The sequence below is a fragment of the Rattus norvegicus genome, chromosome 3, assembly GCF_021556685.1.
Source record: "Rattus norvegicus strain SHRSP/BbbUtx chromosome 3, alternate assembly SHRSP_T2T, whole genome shotgun sequence".
Taxonomy (NCBI): domain Eukaryota; kingdom Metazoa; phylum Chordata; class Mammalia; order Rodentia; family Muridae; genus Rattus; species Rattus norvegicus.
In genome coordinates this window covers 74,701,191-74,717,811 of record NC_141536.1, presented here as the reverse complement: position 1 = coordinate 74,717,811, position 16,621 = coordinate 74,701,191, and the positions used below count along the sequence as shown (strand labels likewise).

At 37.3% G+C, this 16,621-nt stretch overlaps 1 protein-coding gene across 1 annotated transcript; it reads left to right on the top strand.

Annotated features, from left to right (window-relative positions):
* The first annotated feature begins 15,451 nt into the window (after positions 1–15,451).
* Or4a15 (olfactory receptor family 4 subfamily A member 15) lies at positions 15,452–16,375 on the top strand. Its single transcript, NM_001001064.1, is given in 1 exon segment — positions 15,452–16,375. A coding segment is annotated over 1 exon segment (924 nt).
* Positions 16,376–16,621: the final 246 nt, after the last annotated feature.

Here is a 16,621-nt window from a genome sequence, read left to right as displayed (position 1 = left end):
TTATTGGAAAATTTTATGTTTTTACAGTAAAAATGTTAAACCCTTTTCCACCTCTCCCATTCTTCCTCCACTCTACTTCTATGAAGACGCTCCCAAAGCCACCCACAGACTCACACCCACACACTCCCACTTCAACACACTGGTTTTACACTATGTTGGAGAAACAAGCCTTCACAGGAGAAGGGCTTCTCATATTGACTCAGGACAAGGTCTTAATCTACTACATATGTAGCTGGTGCCATGGGTCCCTCCACATGTACTCTGTAGTTGGTGGTGTAGTTCCCGGGAGCTCTGGGATGTCTGGTTAGCTGATATTGTTGTTTTCTTATGGGGTTGCAAAGCCCTTCAGCTCCTTAAGTTCTTTCTCTAACTCTTTCATTGGAGTCCCTGTGCTCAGTATGATAGTTAGCTGCAAGCCTCCCCATCTGTATCAATAAGGTCTCTCAGGAGACATCCAAATTAGGTTCCTGTTAGCAAGCACTTCTTTACATCAGCAATAGTGACTAGGTTTGGTGGATGCATATGAGATGAATCCCTAGGTGGGGCAGTCTCTGGATGACCTTTTCTTCAGTCACTGCTCCACTTCTTGTCCCTGAATTTCCTCCTGTGAGTATTTTATTCCCCCTTCTAAGAAGGAATGAAGCACCCACATTTTGGTCTTCTTCTTCTAGAGTTTCATATGGTCCGTGAATTCTTTCTTGGTTATTCTGTGCTTTTGGGATAATACATGGGTTCTTTTGTTATTGGGTTAATTCACTCAGCATATTTTCCAGTTCCATTCATTTTCCTAAGAATTTCATGTAGTCATTGTTTTTAAGAGCCAAGTAGTACTGCATCGTGTAAATGTACCACATTTTCTGTATCCATTTCTCTGTTGAAGGACTACTTGTTCTTTCCAGCATCTGTCTGCTATAAATAAGGCTGCTATAAACATAGTAGAGCATGTGTCCTTGTTATATGTCTGAGAATCTTTTGGGTGTATGCCCAGGAGTGGTATAGCTGGGTCCTCAGTTAGTACTATATCTAATTTTCTGAGAAATCACCAGACTCATTTCCAAAGTAGTAGTACCAGCTTGCAATCCCACCAAAAATGGAGGAGTGTTCCTCTTTTTCCACTTCATCTTTAGTATCTGCTGTCACCTGAATTTTTGATCTTAGCCATTCTGACTGGTGTATGGTAGAATCTGAGTGTTATTTTGATTTGCATTTTCCTGATGACTAAGGATGTTGAACATTTTTGTAGATGCTTCCCAGCCATTTGGTATTCCACAGTTGAGAATTTGTTTCACTCTCTACCCCATTTTTAAACAGGGTTATTTGATTCTCTGGAGTCTTACTTCTTGAGTTTTTGTGTATATTTGATATTAACCCTCTATCAGATGTATGATTATTACAGATCTTTCCCCAATCTGTTGGTTGCCATTTTGTCCTATTGACAATATCCTTTGCCTTATAAAAGGTTTGCAATTTTATGAGGTTCCATTTGTCAACTCTTAATCTTAGCCCATAAGCCATTGATATTCTATACAGGAAAATTCCCCCTGTGCCTATGTGTTCCAGGATCTTTCCCACTTTCTCTTCTATTATGTTCAGGGTATCTTGTTTTATGTGGAGGTCTTTGATCCACTTGGACTTGAGCTTTGTACACGGGGATAAAAATGGTTTGATTTGCATTCTTTTTTTATTGGATTATTTTTGTTTGCATTTCAAATGTTATTCTCTTTCCCACTCTACAGTCCATAAGCCTCCATACTATCCCTCTTCCCCTTCTTCTGTGAGGGTGCTCCCCCTCCCCCTTCTCACCTCCCGGACCTGACATAACCTTACACTGGAGGGGGGGTTGTCCAGCATTGGCAGGACCAAGGACTTCTTCTCTCATTGGTGACCCAAAAAGCCATATTCTATTATATTTTCAGCTGGAGCCATGGGTCTGTCCATGTCTTTGGATAATGGTTTAGTCTCTGGGAGTTCTGATTGGTTGGTATTGTTGTTCTTATGCGGTTGCAAGACCCTTCAGCTCCTTCAATCCTTTCTCTGACTCCTCCAACTGGGACCTCATTCTCAGTTCAAAGGTTTACTGCTAGCATTTGCCTCTGTATTTGTCATGTTCTGGCTGAGGCTCTCACAAGACAGCTATATGAGACTCCCATCAGCATGCACTTCTTGGTTTTATCAATATTGTCTAGATTTGGTGGCTGTACATATACTGTCTTCTGGTCAGTCTGGCTAAGGGTTTATCTGTCTTACTGATTTTCACAAAGAACCAGTTCCTTGTTTTGTTGATTTTTTTGTATTCTTTTTATTTGTGCTTGGTTGATTTTAGTTCTGATTTTTATTTTTTCCTGCTCTCTACTCCTCTTGGATGTATTTGCTTCTTTTTGTTCTTGAGTCTTCAGGTGCGCTATCAAGCTGTCAGTATATGCTTTCTCCAGTTTCTTTTTGAAGGTACTCTCATCTATGAGTTGTCCTTTTAGCACTGCTCTCTCTATATCCTATATGTCTGGGTATATTTTGCCTACATTTTGATTAAATTCTAAAAAGTCTTTTATTTCTTTATTTCTTCCTTGACCAAGTTATCATTGAGGAGAGTGTTGTTCAGCTTCCATGTATATGTTGACTTTCTGTTGTTTTTGTTTTCATTGAAGAGCAGCTTTAGCCCATGGTGATCTGATAGGCATGGGATTGTTTCATTCTTTTAGTATCTGTTCAGGCCTGTTTTGTGACCAATTATGTGGTCAGTTTTGGAGAAGGTACCATGAAGTGCTAAAGAGAAGGTATATTCTTTGGTTTTAGGATGAAACGTCCTAAAGATTTCTGTTAAATCCATTTGGTTCATAACTTCTTTTAGTTTCACTGTGTCTGTTTAGTTTGTCTTTCCATGATCTGCCCATTGAAGAGATTGGGGTGTTAAAGTCTCCCACTATTATTGTGTCAGGTATAATATATGATCAATCTTTACTAAAGTTGTTTTATGAATGTGAGTGCCTTATGTTCGGAGGATAGATGTTCAGAACTGAGACTTCATCTTGGTAGAATTTTCCTTTGATGAGTATGAAGTGTCCTTCCTTATCCTTTTTGTAACTTGTGGTTAAAAGTCCATTTTATTTGATACTAGAATGGCTACTCCAGCTTGCTTTTTGGCATTATTTGCTTGGAAAATTTTTTTCTAGTTTTTTACTCTGAGGTAGTGTCTGACTTTGTAACTGAGGTGTGTTTCCTGTATGCAGCAAAAAAACAGTTCCTGTTAAGTATCTTCTTTGTTAGTCTAAGTCTTTTTATTGGGAAATAAAGTTCATTAATGTTAAGAGATATTAAGGAATATTGATTGTTGTTTCCTGGCTTTTTTTTTGTTGTTGTTAGAGGTGGAATTATGTTTGTGTGGCTATCTTCTTTTGGATTTGAAAGAAGCTTATTTTTTTCACGTTTTCTAGTGTACAGTTTCTTCCCCTCGCATTGCAGTTTTTCATCTATTACCCTTTGTAGTGCTGGATTTGTAGAAAGATATTGTGTAAATTTGGTTTTGTCATGGAATATTTTGGTTTCTTCATCTATGTTAATTGAGATTTTGATGCATATAGAAGCCTGGGCTCACATTTGTTTTTTCATAGGGTCTGTATGACATCTGCTGAGGTTCTTCTAACTTTCATAGTCTCTGTCAAGAAGTCTGATGCAATTCTTATAGGTATGCCTTCATATGTCACTTGACCCTTTTACCTTACTGCTTTTAATATATATATATATATATATATGTATATATATATATATATATTGCATTTGGTATTTCGATGGGTGGAATTTCTTTTCTGGTTTAATCTATTTGGAGTTTGTCTTCTTGTATATTCATGGGCATCTCTTTCTTTAGGTTGGGGGAGTTGTCTTCTACAATTTTGTTGAAAATATTTACTGGCCTTGTTGGGAATCTTTGCTCTCTTCTATACCTATTATCTTTAGGCTTGGTTTTCTCATTGTGTCCTGGATTTCCAGGATGTTTTGGGATAGAAGCTTTTTGCATTTTGCATTTTCTTTGACTGTTGTGTCAATGTTTTCTATAGTCTTCTGACCCTGAGATTCTCTCTTCAGTCTATTTTATTCTGTTGTTGGTGTTTGCATCTGTGACTATGGATCTCTTTCCTAGGTTTTCTATCTATCTCTAGGGTTGTCTCTCTTTTGAATTTCTTTATTGTTTCTACTTCCAGATTTGGATCCTCACTTACTGTAGAGGTTCAGGCTTCATATAGCATCAGACTAGTCAACTGGAAGCAGGGATATCTGGAAGGCACATAATAAATATACACAGCCTAATTTTTTTGTAAACACGTACATGCAATTTTTTCAAGGCTTAAAGTTCTCTCTCTCTCTCTCTCTCTCTCTCTCTCTCTCTCTCTCTCTCCTGCTTGCTTTCTTGCAGCTTGAGGCTACACATACTCTGCATTCTCTTGTATACTATACTTTTTTCCTTTTCCCTTTTCTTTTCTTGAACTCCCACACTCATACACATCTAGGTTTGTTACCTTTACACTCTTACATACAGTCTTCATACACACCTCACACATATCTCATACATACCACATGCACTCTTCTTTCACTCACACAACAATCTTCATATATTCCTCACATTCCCTCTTCACTCACTCTTCTCATGCTCTTTCATTCATTCTTTACTTGCTCCCTTACTTGCTTCCTAGTCTTTCTCTTGACCCAGTCTTTTATTTGTAATCCAAATGCAGGGAGAAAAAAAGACATTGTATAATCGTCGCCAAATCAAATTCAAAAGAATAACCACATCCCACAAAGAATTAAGAATTACAATTTTCCCCAAAGTTTCAAGATTCCCCTATATTAGGTCTGTAGCAAAAATAATAATCGCAAACTTATCATTATTTAGACTTCAACTTTTGGCATATTATACTTCAGAGCTTAGCGTTCTGGGGTCAGCTCCTTGTATTTTCCTGTGATGTTCTAATGATAAATGATGTGGGCAAGGCTGCCAGGCAGTGGTAGGAGAGAATCAATTAACCCTTAACCCAGTAGTTCCACTAGCTTTATGTTCCTTTACATTGCACACAATGACTATCCTAAGAATTTCAGTATTTGCCGTACTTTTACTAGTATGTAATTTTATGCGTTCTATACTTCCTTATCCAGGAACCACTCTCAAATGTTATGCAAAACTTATTTCATAACTTCAATAACTTTTTCCATTCTTAGCATTCCAATGTTGGCTCTAAATCATTTTCCAATAATTTCTTCAAAATCACTTTGTAAGTCAAGCATTAATCTAGAACTACCATTGTGCAGTTATTACATTATTTCCAAGATGAGAACACACAGCATGCACCTGGGCCATTAGGGCTGTGCTGTGCTGTGCCCCTATGCCTTAATTTCCAATTGTTTAAGAATCATTACATCAAGGAACATCTAATTTCATAGAATTCACAAGAGCAGAAGGAGAAAGAAGTAGGAAAGTCAGATATAATAGAATAATTATGCACACCAAGGCCAACTGAAAAGCAGTCACACACAGAAATGAAATCTATTCAGTCGTTATCCAGGGCTAAAGTTAGGAGAAATGGGAACAACTGCTTTTTACAAAGAGCTGCTGCAGGCTACTGAGATGTCTCCATCCTGGCCTACTGCAGGCAGCCTCTTTTTTCAGATGGTGTGTCCCCTGGAGGGTTGTGTCTCCTGCTTCTCAGGGTCCCAGAAGCCACCCCCCCCCTTTTTTTATAAGGAGCTGGTGCTGGCTTCTGAGATGTCTCCATCATGGCCTACTACTGGCAGTCCCTATTATGGTATGCTGTCCTCAGCAAATTCCTTCACCTGTTTGGTTGTGTTTTCCTGTAATTCATTAAGGGATTTTTATGTTTCCTCTTTCAGGGCTTCTACATGTTTACTTGTGTTCTTCTGTATTTCTTTAAGGGAGTTGTTTATGCCCTTCTTAAAGTCCTCTATCATCATCATGAGGGTGATTTGAATCCAAATCTTGCTTTTCCCTTGTGTTGGGATATCCAGTTTTTGCTGTGGTGGGAGAACTGGCTTCCGATGATGCCAAGTAGTTTTGGTTTCTGTTGCTTAGGTTCTTGTGCTTGCATCTTGCCATCTGGTTATCTAGGATGTTAGTTGGTCTTTCTGTCTCTGACTGGAGCTTGTCCCTCCTTTGGGCCTGTGACCCTGTGATCTTAGGAGTACACTCACTCCTGTGAGACCAGCTCTCTCTGGGCAGGTTTTGGGTCCAGAGGCCTATGGGACAACCTTAGTTCTTTGAGTTAATTTTATATCTGACCACTTTACTGAAGTTGTTTATCAGATGTAAGAAGTTCTCTAGTAGAGAACTATAGTAGTAGTATACTATCATATCATCTTCAAATAGCTATACCTTTCCTCCTTTTTTTTTCAAAATTTTTACCTTCCTTAATCTCTTTCTTTTTTCCGTTTATTCTAGCTAGAAGTTCCAGTATTATATTGAATATATATATATATATATATAGAGGGAGAGTAGGCAGCATTTTCTTGTCCTTTGTTTTAGTGGGATTACTTCAAAGTATATCTCCATTTAATTTGATATTGGCTCTTGGTTTGTTGAATATTACCTTTATTATGGTTAAGTACAGGGCCTCAATTTCTGAACTCTCCAATACTTTTGACATGAGGGGTGTTGTATTTTGTCAAATGCTTTTTAAGTGTCTAATGAGAAGATCAAACTCTTTGAGTTTGTTTATATATTGGATTAATTTAATGGGTTTTCCTATATTGAACTATACCTGTATCCCTGGGATGAACCCTATTTGATCATGTTAAATGATCATTTTGATGTTTTATTGGGTTCAGGTTCTGAGAATTTTATTGAGTAATTTTACATAGCTATTCATAAGTGAAATTGGTCTGAAGTTCTCCTTTGTTGGGTCTTTGTGTGGTTTAGGTATCAGTCTCTGCTCCAAACTTTGTCTCTGTATCTCTTCCTATGAGTATTTTTGTGGTCTGTGGATTGTATCTTGGGTAATTTGAGCTTTTGGGCTAATATCCACTTCTTAGTGAATGCATACTATGTGTGTTTTTCGAGAAACCACCAGACTGATTTCCAGAGTGGTTGCACCAGCTTGCAATCCCACCAACAATGAAGGAGTGTTCTTTCTCCACATCCTCACCAGCATCTGCTGTTACCCAAGGGTTTGATCTTAGCCATTTTAACTGTTGTGTGGTAGAATCTCAGGGTTGTTTTGATTTCACTGATGACTAAAAATGTTGAACATTTCTTTAGGTATTTTTCAACCATTTTGTATTCCTCAGTTGAGAATTCTCTGTTTCTCTCTGCAAGTCATTATTTTTCTTTGATTGGATATTTTATTATTTACATTTTATATGTTATGCCCTTTCCCAGTTTCCCCTCCAGAAACCTGCTATCCCATCTGCCCTCCCCCTGCTTCTATGAAGGTGCTCTCACACCCACCCACCCACTCCTTCCTAGCTCCCCTTCATGACATTCCTCTATACTGGGGCATGGGTCCTTCCATTGATGCCAAACAAGGTCATCTTCTCCTACATATGCAGTTGGAGCCATGGGTCACTCCATGTGTATTATTTGGTTTGTGGTTTATTCTTTGGGAGCTCTGGGGCATCTGATTGGTTGATATTGTTGTTCTCATTATGGGGTTGTAAACTCCTTCAGTTCCTTCAGTCCATCCTCTAACACCTCCATCAGAGAACCCTTTCTCAGTTCAATGGTTGTATGTGAACATCAACCTCTGCATTTGTCAGGCTCTGGCAGGCCTCTCTGGAAACAGCTATATCAGGCTACTGCAAGCATGCACTTCTTGGCATCTGCAATATTGTCTGTGTCTGTTGTCTATATATGGCTGGATCCCCAGGTGGGGCAGTCTCTAGATGGACTTTCCTTCAGTCTCTGATCTATTCTTTGTCACTGTATTTCTTCCCATGAGTAATTTTGTTCCACCTTCTAAGAATGTCTGAAGCATCCACATTTTATTCTTCCTTCTTCTTGAGCTTCATGTGATCTGTGAATTGTATCTTGGGAATTCCGAGCTTTGGGGCTAATATCCACTTATCAGTGAGTGCATACCATGTGCATTTTTCTGTGATAGGGTTACCTCACTCAGGACAATATTTTCTAGTTCTATCCATTTGCCTATGAATTTAATTAAATTGTTTTTAATAGCTGAGTAGTACTCCATTATGTAAATGTATCACATTTTCTGTATCCATTCCTCTGTTCGGGGACATCTGGGTTCTTTCCAGCTTCTGACTATTATATATAAGGTTGCTATGAACATAGTGCAGCATGTGTCCTAGTTATATGTTGGAGTATCTTTAGGGTATATGCCTAGGAGTAGTATAGTTAGGAAACTCGAGACTGATTTCCAGAGTGGTTGTACCAGCTTGCAATCTCATCAACAATGGAGGCATATTCCTCTTTCTCCACATCCTTGCCAGCATCTGATGTCACCTGAGATTTTGATCTTAGTCATTTTTACTGGTGTAAGGTGGAATCTCAGAGTTGCTTTGATTTCCAATTCCCTGATGACTAAGGATGTTGAACATTTCTTTAGTTGCTTTTCAGCCACTTGATATTCCTCAATTTATAATCATTTGTGTAGCTCTGAAACCCTTTATTTATTTATTTATTTATTTATTTATTTATTTACTTTTTATTAACTTGAGTATTTCTTATTTACATTTCGAGTGTTATTCCGTTTCCCGGTTTCCGGGCAAACATCCCCCTAATCCCTCCCCCTCCCCTTCTTTATGGGTGTTCCCCTCTCCATCCTCCCCCCATTGCCGTCCTCCCCCCAACAATCTAGTTCACTGGGGGTTCAGTCTTAGCAGGACCCTTCCACTGGTGCTCTTACTAGGATATTCATTGCTACCTATGAGGTCAGAGTCCAGGGTCAGTCCATGTATAGTCTTTGGGTAGTGGCTTAGTCCCTGGAAGCTCTGGTTGCTTGGCATTGTTGTACATATGGGGTCTCGAGCCCCTTCAAGCTCTTCCAGTTCTTTCTCTGATTCCTTCAACGGGGGTCCTATTCTCAGTTCAGTGGTTTGCTGCTGGGAATCGCCTCTGTATTTGCTGTATTCTGGTTGTGTCTCTCAGGAGAGATCTACATCCGGCTCCTGTCAGCCTGCACTTCCTTGCTTCATCCATCTTGTATAATTGGGTGGCTGTATATGTATGGGCCACATGTGGGGCAGGCTCTGAATGGGTGTTCCTTCTGTCTCTGTTTTAATCTTTGCCTCTCTCTTCCCTGCCAAGGGTATTCTTGTTCCCCCTTTTAAAGGAGTGAAGCATTCACATTTTGATCATCCATCTTGAGTGTCATGTGTTCTAAGCATCTAGGGTAATTCAAGCATTTGGGCTAATAGTCACTTATCAATGAATGCATACCATGTGTGTTTTTCTGTGATTGGGTTACCTCACTCAGGAAGATATTTTCCAGTTCCAACCATTTGCCTACGAATTTCATAAAGTCATTGTTTTTGATAGCTGAATAATATTCCATTGTGTAGATGTACCACATTTTCTGTATCCATTCCTCTGTTGAAGGGCATCTGGGTTCTTTCCAGCTTCTGGCTATTATAAATAAGGCTGCGATGAACATAGTGGAGCACGTGTCTTTTTTATATGTTGGGGCATCTTGTGGGTATATGCCCAAGAGAGGTATAGCTGGATCCTCAGGCAGTTCAATGTCCAATTTTCTGAGGAACCTCCAGACTGATTTCCAGAATGGTTGATCTTAGCCATTCTCACTGGTGTGAGGTGAACTCTCAGGGTTGTTTTGATTTGAATTTCCCTTATGACTAAAGATGTTGAACATTTCTTTAGGTGTTTCTCAGCCATTCGGCATTCCTCAGCTGTGAATTCTTTGTTTAGCACTGAACCCCATTTTTAATAGGGTTATTTGTCTCCCTGCGGTCTAACTTCTTGAGTTCTTTGTATATCTTGGATATAAGGCCTCTATCTGTTGTAGGATTGGTAAAGATCTTTTCCCAATCTGTTGGTTGCTGTTTTGTCCTAACCACAGTGTCCTTTGCCTTACAGAAGCTTTGCAGTTTTATGAGATCCCATTTGTCAATTCTTGATCTTAGAGCATAAGCCATTGGTGTTTGTTTAGGAAATTTTTTCCAGTGCCCACGTGTTTGAGATGCTGCCCTAGTTTTTCTTCTATTAGTTTGAGTGTATCTGGTTTGATGTGAAGGTCCTTGATCCGCTTGGACTTAAGCTTTGTACAGGGTGATAAGCATGGATCTATCTGCATTCTTCTACATGTTGACCTCCAGTTGAACCAGCACCATTTGCTGAAAGTGCTGTCTTTTTTCCATTGGATGGTTTTGGCTCCTTTGTCAAAAATTAAGTGCCCATAGGTGTCTGGGTTCATTTCTGGGTTTTCAATTCTGGTCCAGTGGTCGATCTGTCTGTCTCTGTACCAATACCATGCAGTTTTTATCACTATTGCTCTGTAATACTGCTTGAGTTCAGGGATAGTAATTCCCCCTGAAGTCCTTTTATTGTTGAGGATAGTTGTAGCTATCCTGGGTTTTTTGTTATTCCAGATGAATTTGCAAATTGTTCTGTCTAACTCTTTGAAGAAATGGATTCGTATTTTGATGGGGATTGAATTGAATCTGTAGATCACGTTTGGTAAAATGGCCATTTTTACTATATTAATCCTGCCAGTCCATGAGCATGGGAGATCTTTCCATCTTCTGCGGTCTTCTTCAGTTTCTTTCTTCAGAGTCTTGAAGTTCTTATTGTACAGATCTTTTACTTGCTTGGTTAAAGTCACACCGAGATACTTTATAATGTTTGGGTCTATTATGAAGGGTGTCATTTCCCTAATTTCTTTCTCGGCTTGTTTCTCTTTTGTGTAGAGGAAGGCTACTGATTTATTTGAGCTAATTTTATACCCAGCCACTTTGCTGAAGTTGTTTATCAGCTTTAGTAGTTCTCTGGTGGAACTTTTGGGATCACTTAAATATACTATCACATCATCTGCAAATAGTGATATTTTGACTTCTTCTTTTCCAATCTGTATCCCTTTGATCTCCTTTTGTTGTCCGATTGTTCTGGCTAGAACTTCAAGAACTATATTGAATAAATAGGGAGAGAATGGGCAGTCTTGTCTAGTCCCTGATTTTAGTGGGATTGCTTCAATTTCTCTCCATTTAGTTTAATGTTAGCAACTGGTTTGCTGTATATAGCTTTTATTATGTTTAGGTATGGGCCTTGAATTCCTATTCTTTCCAGGACTTTTATCATGAAGTGGTATTGAATTTTGTCAAATGCTTTCTCAGCATCTAATGAAATTATCATGTGATTTTGTTCTTTCAGTTTGTTTATATAATGGATCATGTTGATGGTTTTCCGTATATTGAACCATCCCTGCATGCCTGGGATGAAGCCTACTTGATCATGGTGGATGATTGTTTTGATGTGCTGTTGGATTCGGTTTGCCAGAATTTTAATGAGTATTTTTGCGTCGATATTCATAAGAGAAATTGGTCTGAAGGTTGGGTCTTTGTGTGGTTTAGGTATAAGAGTAATTGTGGCTTCATAGAAGGAATTCGGTAGTGCTCCATCTGTTTCAATTTTGTGGAATAGTTTGGATAGTATTGGTATGAGGTCTTCTATGAAGGTCTGATAGAATTCTGCACTAAACCTGTCTGGACCTGGGCTCTTTTTGGTTGGGAGACCTTTAATGACTGCTTCTATTTCCTTAGCAGTTATGGGGTTGTTTAACTGGTTTATCTGTTCCTGATTTAACTTTGGTACCTGGTATTTGTCTAGGAAATTGTCCATTTCCTGTAGATTTTCAAGTTTTGTTGAATATAGGCTTTTATAGTAAGATCTGATGATTTTTTGAATTTCCTCTGAATCTGTAGTTATGTCTCCCTTTTCATTTCTGATTTTGTTAATTTGGACACACTCTCTGTGTCCTCTCATTAGTCTGGCTAAGGGTTTATCTATCTTGTTGATTTTCTCAAAGAACCAACTTTTTGTTCTGTTGATGCTTTCTATGGTCCTTTTTGTTTCTACTTGGCTGATTTCAGCTCTGAGTTTGATTATTTCCTGCCTTCTACTCCTCCTTGTTGTATTTGCTTCTTTTTGTTCTAGAGCTTTTAGGTGTCCTGTCAAGCTGCTCACATATGTTCTCTCCTGTTTCTTTCTGCATGCACTCAGAGCTATGAGTTTTCCTCTTAGCACAGCTTTCATTGTGTCCCATAAGTTTGGTTATGTTGTACCTTCATTTTCATTAAATTCTAAGAAGTCCTTTTTAAATAGGGTCATTTGATTCTTTGGAGTCTAACTTCATGTGTTCTTTGTATATATTGATATTAGCCCTCTATCATATGGAGGATTGGTAAAGATGTTTTCCCAATGTCTTGGATTACCATTTTGTCATATTGACAGTGTCTTTTGATTTACAGATGCTTTCCAATTTTATGAGGTCCCATTTGTTGATTTTTGATCTTATTAGCACAAGCCATTGTTGTTCTGTTCTTGAAATTTTCCCTTTTGCCCATGTGTTCAAGGTTCTTACCCACTTTCTCTTCTATTAGTTTCAGTGTATAGTTTTATGTGGAGGTCCTTGATCCACTTGACTTGAGCTTTCTACAAGGTGACAAAAATAGTTCAATCTATGTGGTGACCACCTGTTGTACCAGCACCATTTGTTGAAAATTCTCTTTTTTCCACTGGATGGTTCTGGTTTCTTGGTCAAATATCAAGTGTCCATAGGTGTGTGAGTTTATTTCTGAGTCTTCAATTCTATTTCATTGATCTACCTGTCAGTCTTTGTACCAATACCATACAGTTTTTATCACTATTGCTCTGTAATACAGCCGGAGGGTATGGGTGGTGATTCCCCCAAACATTCTGGTTGTTTGGTTCTTAGAATCTTATTTAATAGAGCTCTTCTCTTGAAATCTTAGCAAAAGAAATGAGTACAAGGAATATAATAAATGGATACAATTAGGAAATGAAGCAGAATGTTTCTGAAAACATGATTGTTTACATCAAACCCTGAAGACTCTTTGAGAAAATTCTTAGATAAGTAATTTCAAAAGAGGAGCAGATATAAAGTCAACATGGCATACAGTAGGAAGAGTGATGTCATCATGGGATTGGAGGAGGGATAGAGAGTTGGAAATGCTAAGGATGCATTATATATATGTATGGAATTTACAGAAAATAAACTAAGTTTAAAAAATATGAAACTTAAATCTTGATCCTTGGTGCTTAGAATTAGTGTGACTACTCTTAAGGACATTTCTCTAAATACTCTATCTTCCTTGATTTTTGACACTTTGATTGTGTGGTTTCTTCTAGATTCTGTCACTTTCTTGTCTAGGTAATGTTCATTTCTCTGAAAGTAATTAAAATTCTACAAATAAACCCACAGTCTTTGATGTACTGAATCTGTTATTAATGTATATAATATACTTGAATATTTTGTATTGTATAGATTTCATAGTATATAAAAACAGATTTAAATTTATGGAGTTGAATCTTCCATGTAATTTAAATAGCATGTGACGATTAATGGTTGAATGTTTTTAAATTTATATTATTGTATCACATTTAAATAAAATTGCATTGGACTTATGAGTATTATCTCATCTAAACTGTGTCAAAACTTTTAGTAAATTGATAAATGATGGTTTGTGATGTATTTTTTCTTTATTGAGTATTTTCTTTATTTACATTTCAAATGTTATCCGTTTTCCTGGTAGCATATCTGTTCTATAGAAAGCCTTGTACTTTTCTTTCATGTCAGTCCATTCTAGATTTAAATATTCAATTCCATGTTGATTTAGAAATTGGTTCTTATATAATGTAACATTTTGATGGATAATTTGTTATTTATTGTTAGATTTCTACTTTATTCTACTTGATTTTGATGATGTGTCTTCCCATTTTGATTTATATCTTTGATTTTGATGTATGCCTTTGAACATACAAACTGCATTGGATGGAATATGTAGAAGATACCAGTTCTCTGGGGCATGGATCCTTAGATAATTTAATTTAGAACAAGTGCTTTGGGGAGTGCTTGAAGAATTCAGTGAAATATTTTGAGGCTCATCATTAAGTTCCTTTTCTTTGTTGAAGCATTCTCTTTGGGAATTCATGTTGCTTCAAAATATAAACTAAAAGCCATTACTTACTAGACACAAGCTACATTGGTAGAGACACGTAAATGCCACAGGAATGCAAAAAAGTCTACTTTAAGATTATTCAGTAGTATTCATATCTGACTAAGTATAAAAATTTTATATATTTTTTAGTAAATGAGTAAAGGTTTAATTTGCTTATTCTTGACAAATTCTGTACAAGACTTCTCACATGATATGGCATACTAAGCATTTCAACTTCACTTTTGAAGTCAAATATAGGTAAACCCATAATTTAGTGGAAAGAATATAGTCATCTTAATCCATGCTGAAGGAGCTGTATATATGTGTGAGTAAGATTTAAAATCTCACTAACTGTGTGTGCTCTCATCCTGTTCTTGCCATTATACTTAGATTGATATGGTCACAATATAAATCACTATTAAACATGCCTTTAAGTTATATACAAAGAGTTTCATGCCAGGGCTAATTTTATAGAATAGTGCTAGAAAAAATATAATTGCAATAACATCTTCAAATATTGTGTTATGTTTTAAAGCATGTTCTAAGATAAAGAAGACCTATGGAAAGCATAAAAGTACCATGACATACGTATATTTTATAGTAATATTTCATAATATAAAGTATATATCTTTAATTGGATACCGTCACAGATTTATTTACTTTTCACTGTACATATGGTATTTTAAAATATTCAGATTTCCTGTAGATGTTTCATTATTTTTGATTTTGGTAAAATACACCATACACTGTCAGGGAACCATCACTGTTACTTTTATTTCAAAAAAAATTTCTGTTTAGGATTTTCATGAATAAAACAAATCCACATTTATTTTTGTTCATTTACATCTCTAAGAAAGCTTATATTCAATTAATTAAAGATGAACATTTCATGAACAAACTGTTCTTGAAACAACTGTTATTTATATGTGTTCAGCTCCTCATACTGTTTTGTCAAAAAGGCTCTGTCTAAATGTTGACATAAAATTTTCTAATTTATAGTAGAGATACTATTTCATATAAGTATAACGCATGGTTATATTTTCACTCTATCCTTTCACAGATGAAACACCCAAGTATCTGCCAAAAAGAACCCTGCACATTCACTGTTATTGTTCAGAAAGAAGTTTTTGAAAATGAATCAGAAAACTGGGAAAGACATCCAAACTAACTGTGTAACCAAGCATGGGAGAGTTGGTGAGAAAATTGCCACATTGGACCATGAAGCATGGAATCATTTCAAAATCTGTTGCTCCTGTTTACATGCTCTGGCATCTGAGTGAGTTCAACACTCTCAGAAAAGCATATGGAAAAGAATAATGTGACTGAATTTATCCTCCTGGGCCTCACCCAGAACCCAGAGGGCCAAAAGATTCTGTTTGTCACATTCTTGCTCATCTACATCGTGACAGTAATGGGCAATCTGCTCATAATGGTGACCATCATGGCTAGCCAGTCCCTTGGTTCCCCTATGTACTTTTTCCTGGCTTATTTGTCATTTATAGATACTGTCTATTCTACTGCCATTGCTCCAAAAATGATTATTGACTTGCTCTATGAAACAAAGACCATCTCCTTCCGGGCTTGTATGACTCAAGTTTTTATAGATCATTTATTTGCTGGAGCTGAGGTCATTCTTCTGGTGGTGATGGCCTATGACCGCTATGTGGCCATCTGTAAGCCTCTTCATTATTTGACTGTCATGAATCGGCGGGTATGTGTTCTCATGCTGTTGGGAGCCTGGATTGGTGGCTTTCTTCACTCATTAATTCAATTTATTTTCATTTATCAGCTCCCTTTCTGTGGCCCAAATATCATTGACAGCTTTGTATGTGATATGTATCCTTTGCTAAAACTAGCCTGCACCAATACTTACCTCATAGGGCTTTGTATGATCGCTAATGGAGGGGCAATTTGCACTGTTACTTTTTTAATTCTCCTAGTTTCTTATGGGGTCATTTTACACTCTCTAAAGGCACATAGTCTGGAAGGGAAGCGCAAAGCTTTGTACACATGTGCATCCCACATCATTGTAGTCGTTTTGTTCTTTGTTCCATGCATCTTCCTATATGCAAGGCCTACATCCACATTTCCCATTGATAAGTCTGTTACTGTTGTCTTAACTTTCATAACTCCAATGCTGAACCCCTTAATCTACACCTTGAGGAATGCAGAAATGAAAAATGCTATGAAGAAACTTTGGAGAAAAAAAAATCTAGCTCCATTGTAAGTGGGCTATATCACTCTTGAAAATGGAAACCCAGGATATTATTATTTAACAGAGAGAACAATTTTACTGATGACATTTACTATTTTTTATTATTGATCTCTTTTGCCTATTTAGACACTTATTTAAAAACAAGCACTAAGGATGCTCCAGTCCTTCTTAAATGGATGAGCAAAAATATTCATAGGAGGAGATATGGAGGCAAAGTTTGGAGCAGACTGAAGGAATGGCCATTCAGGGCCTGCCCCA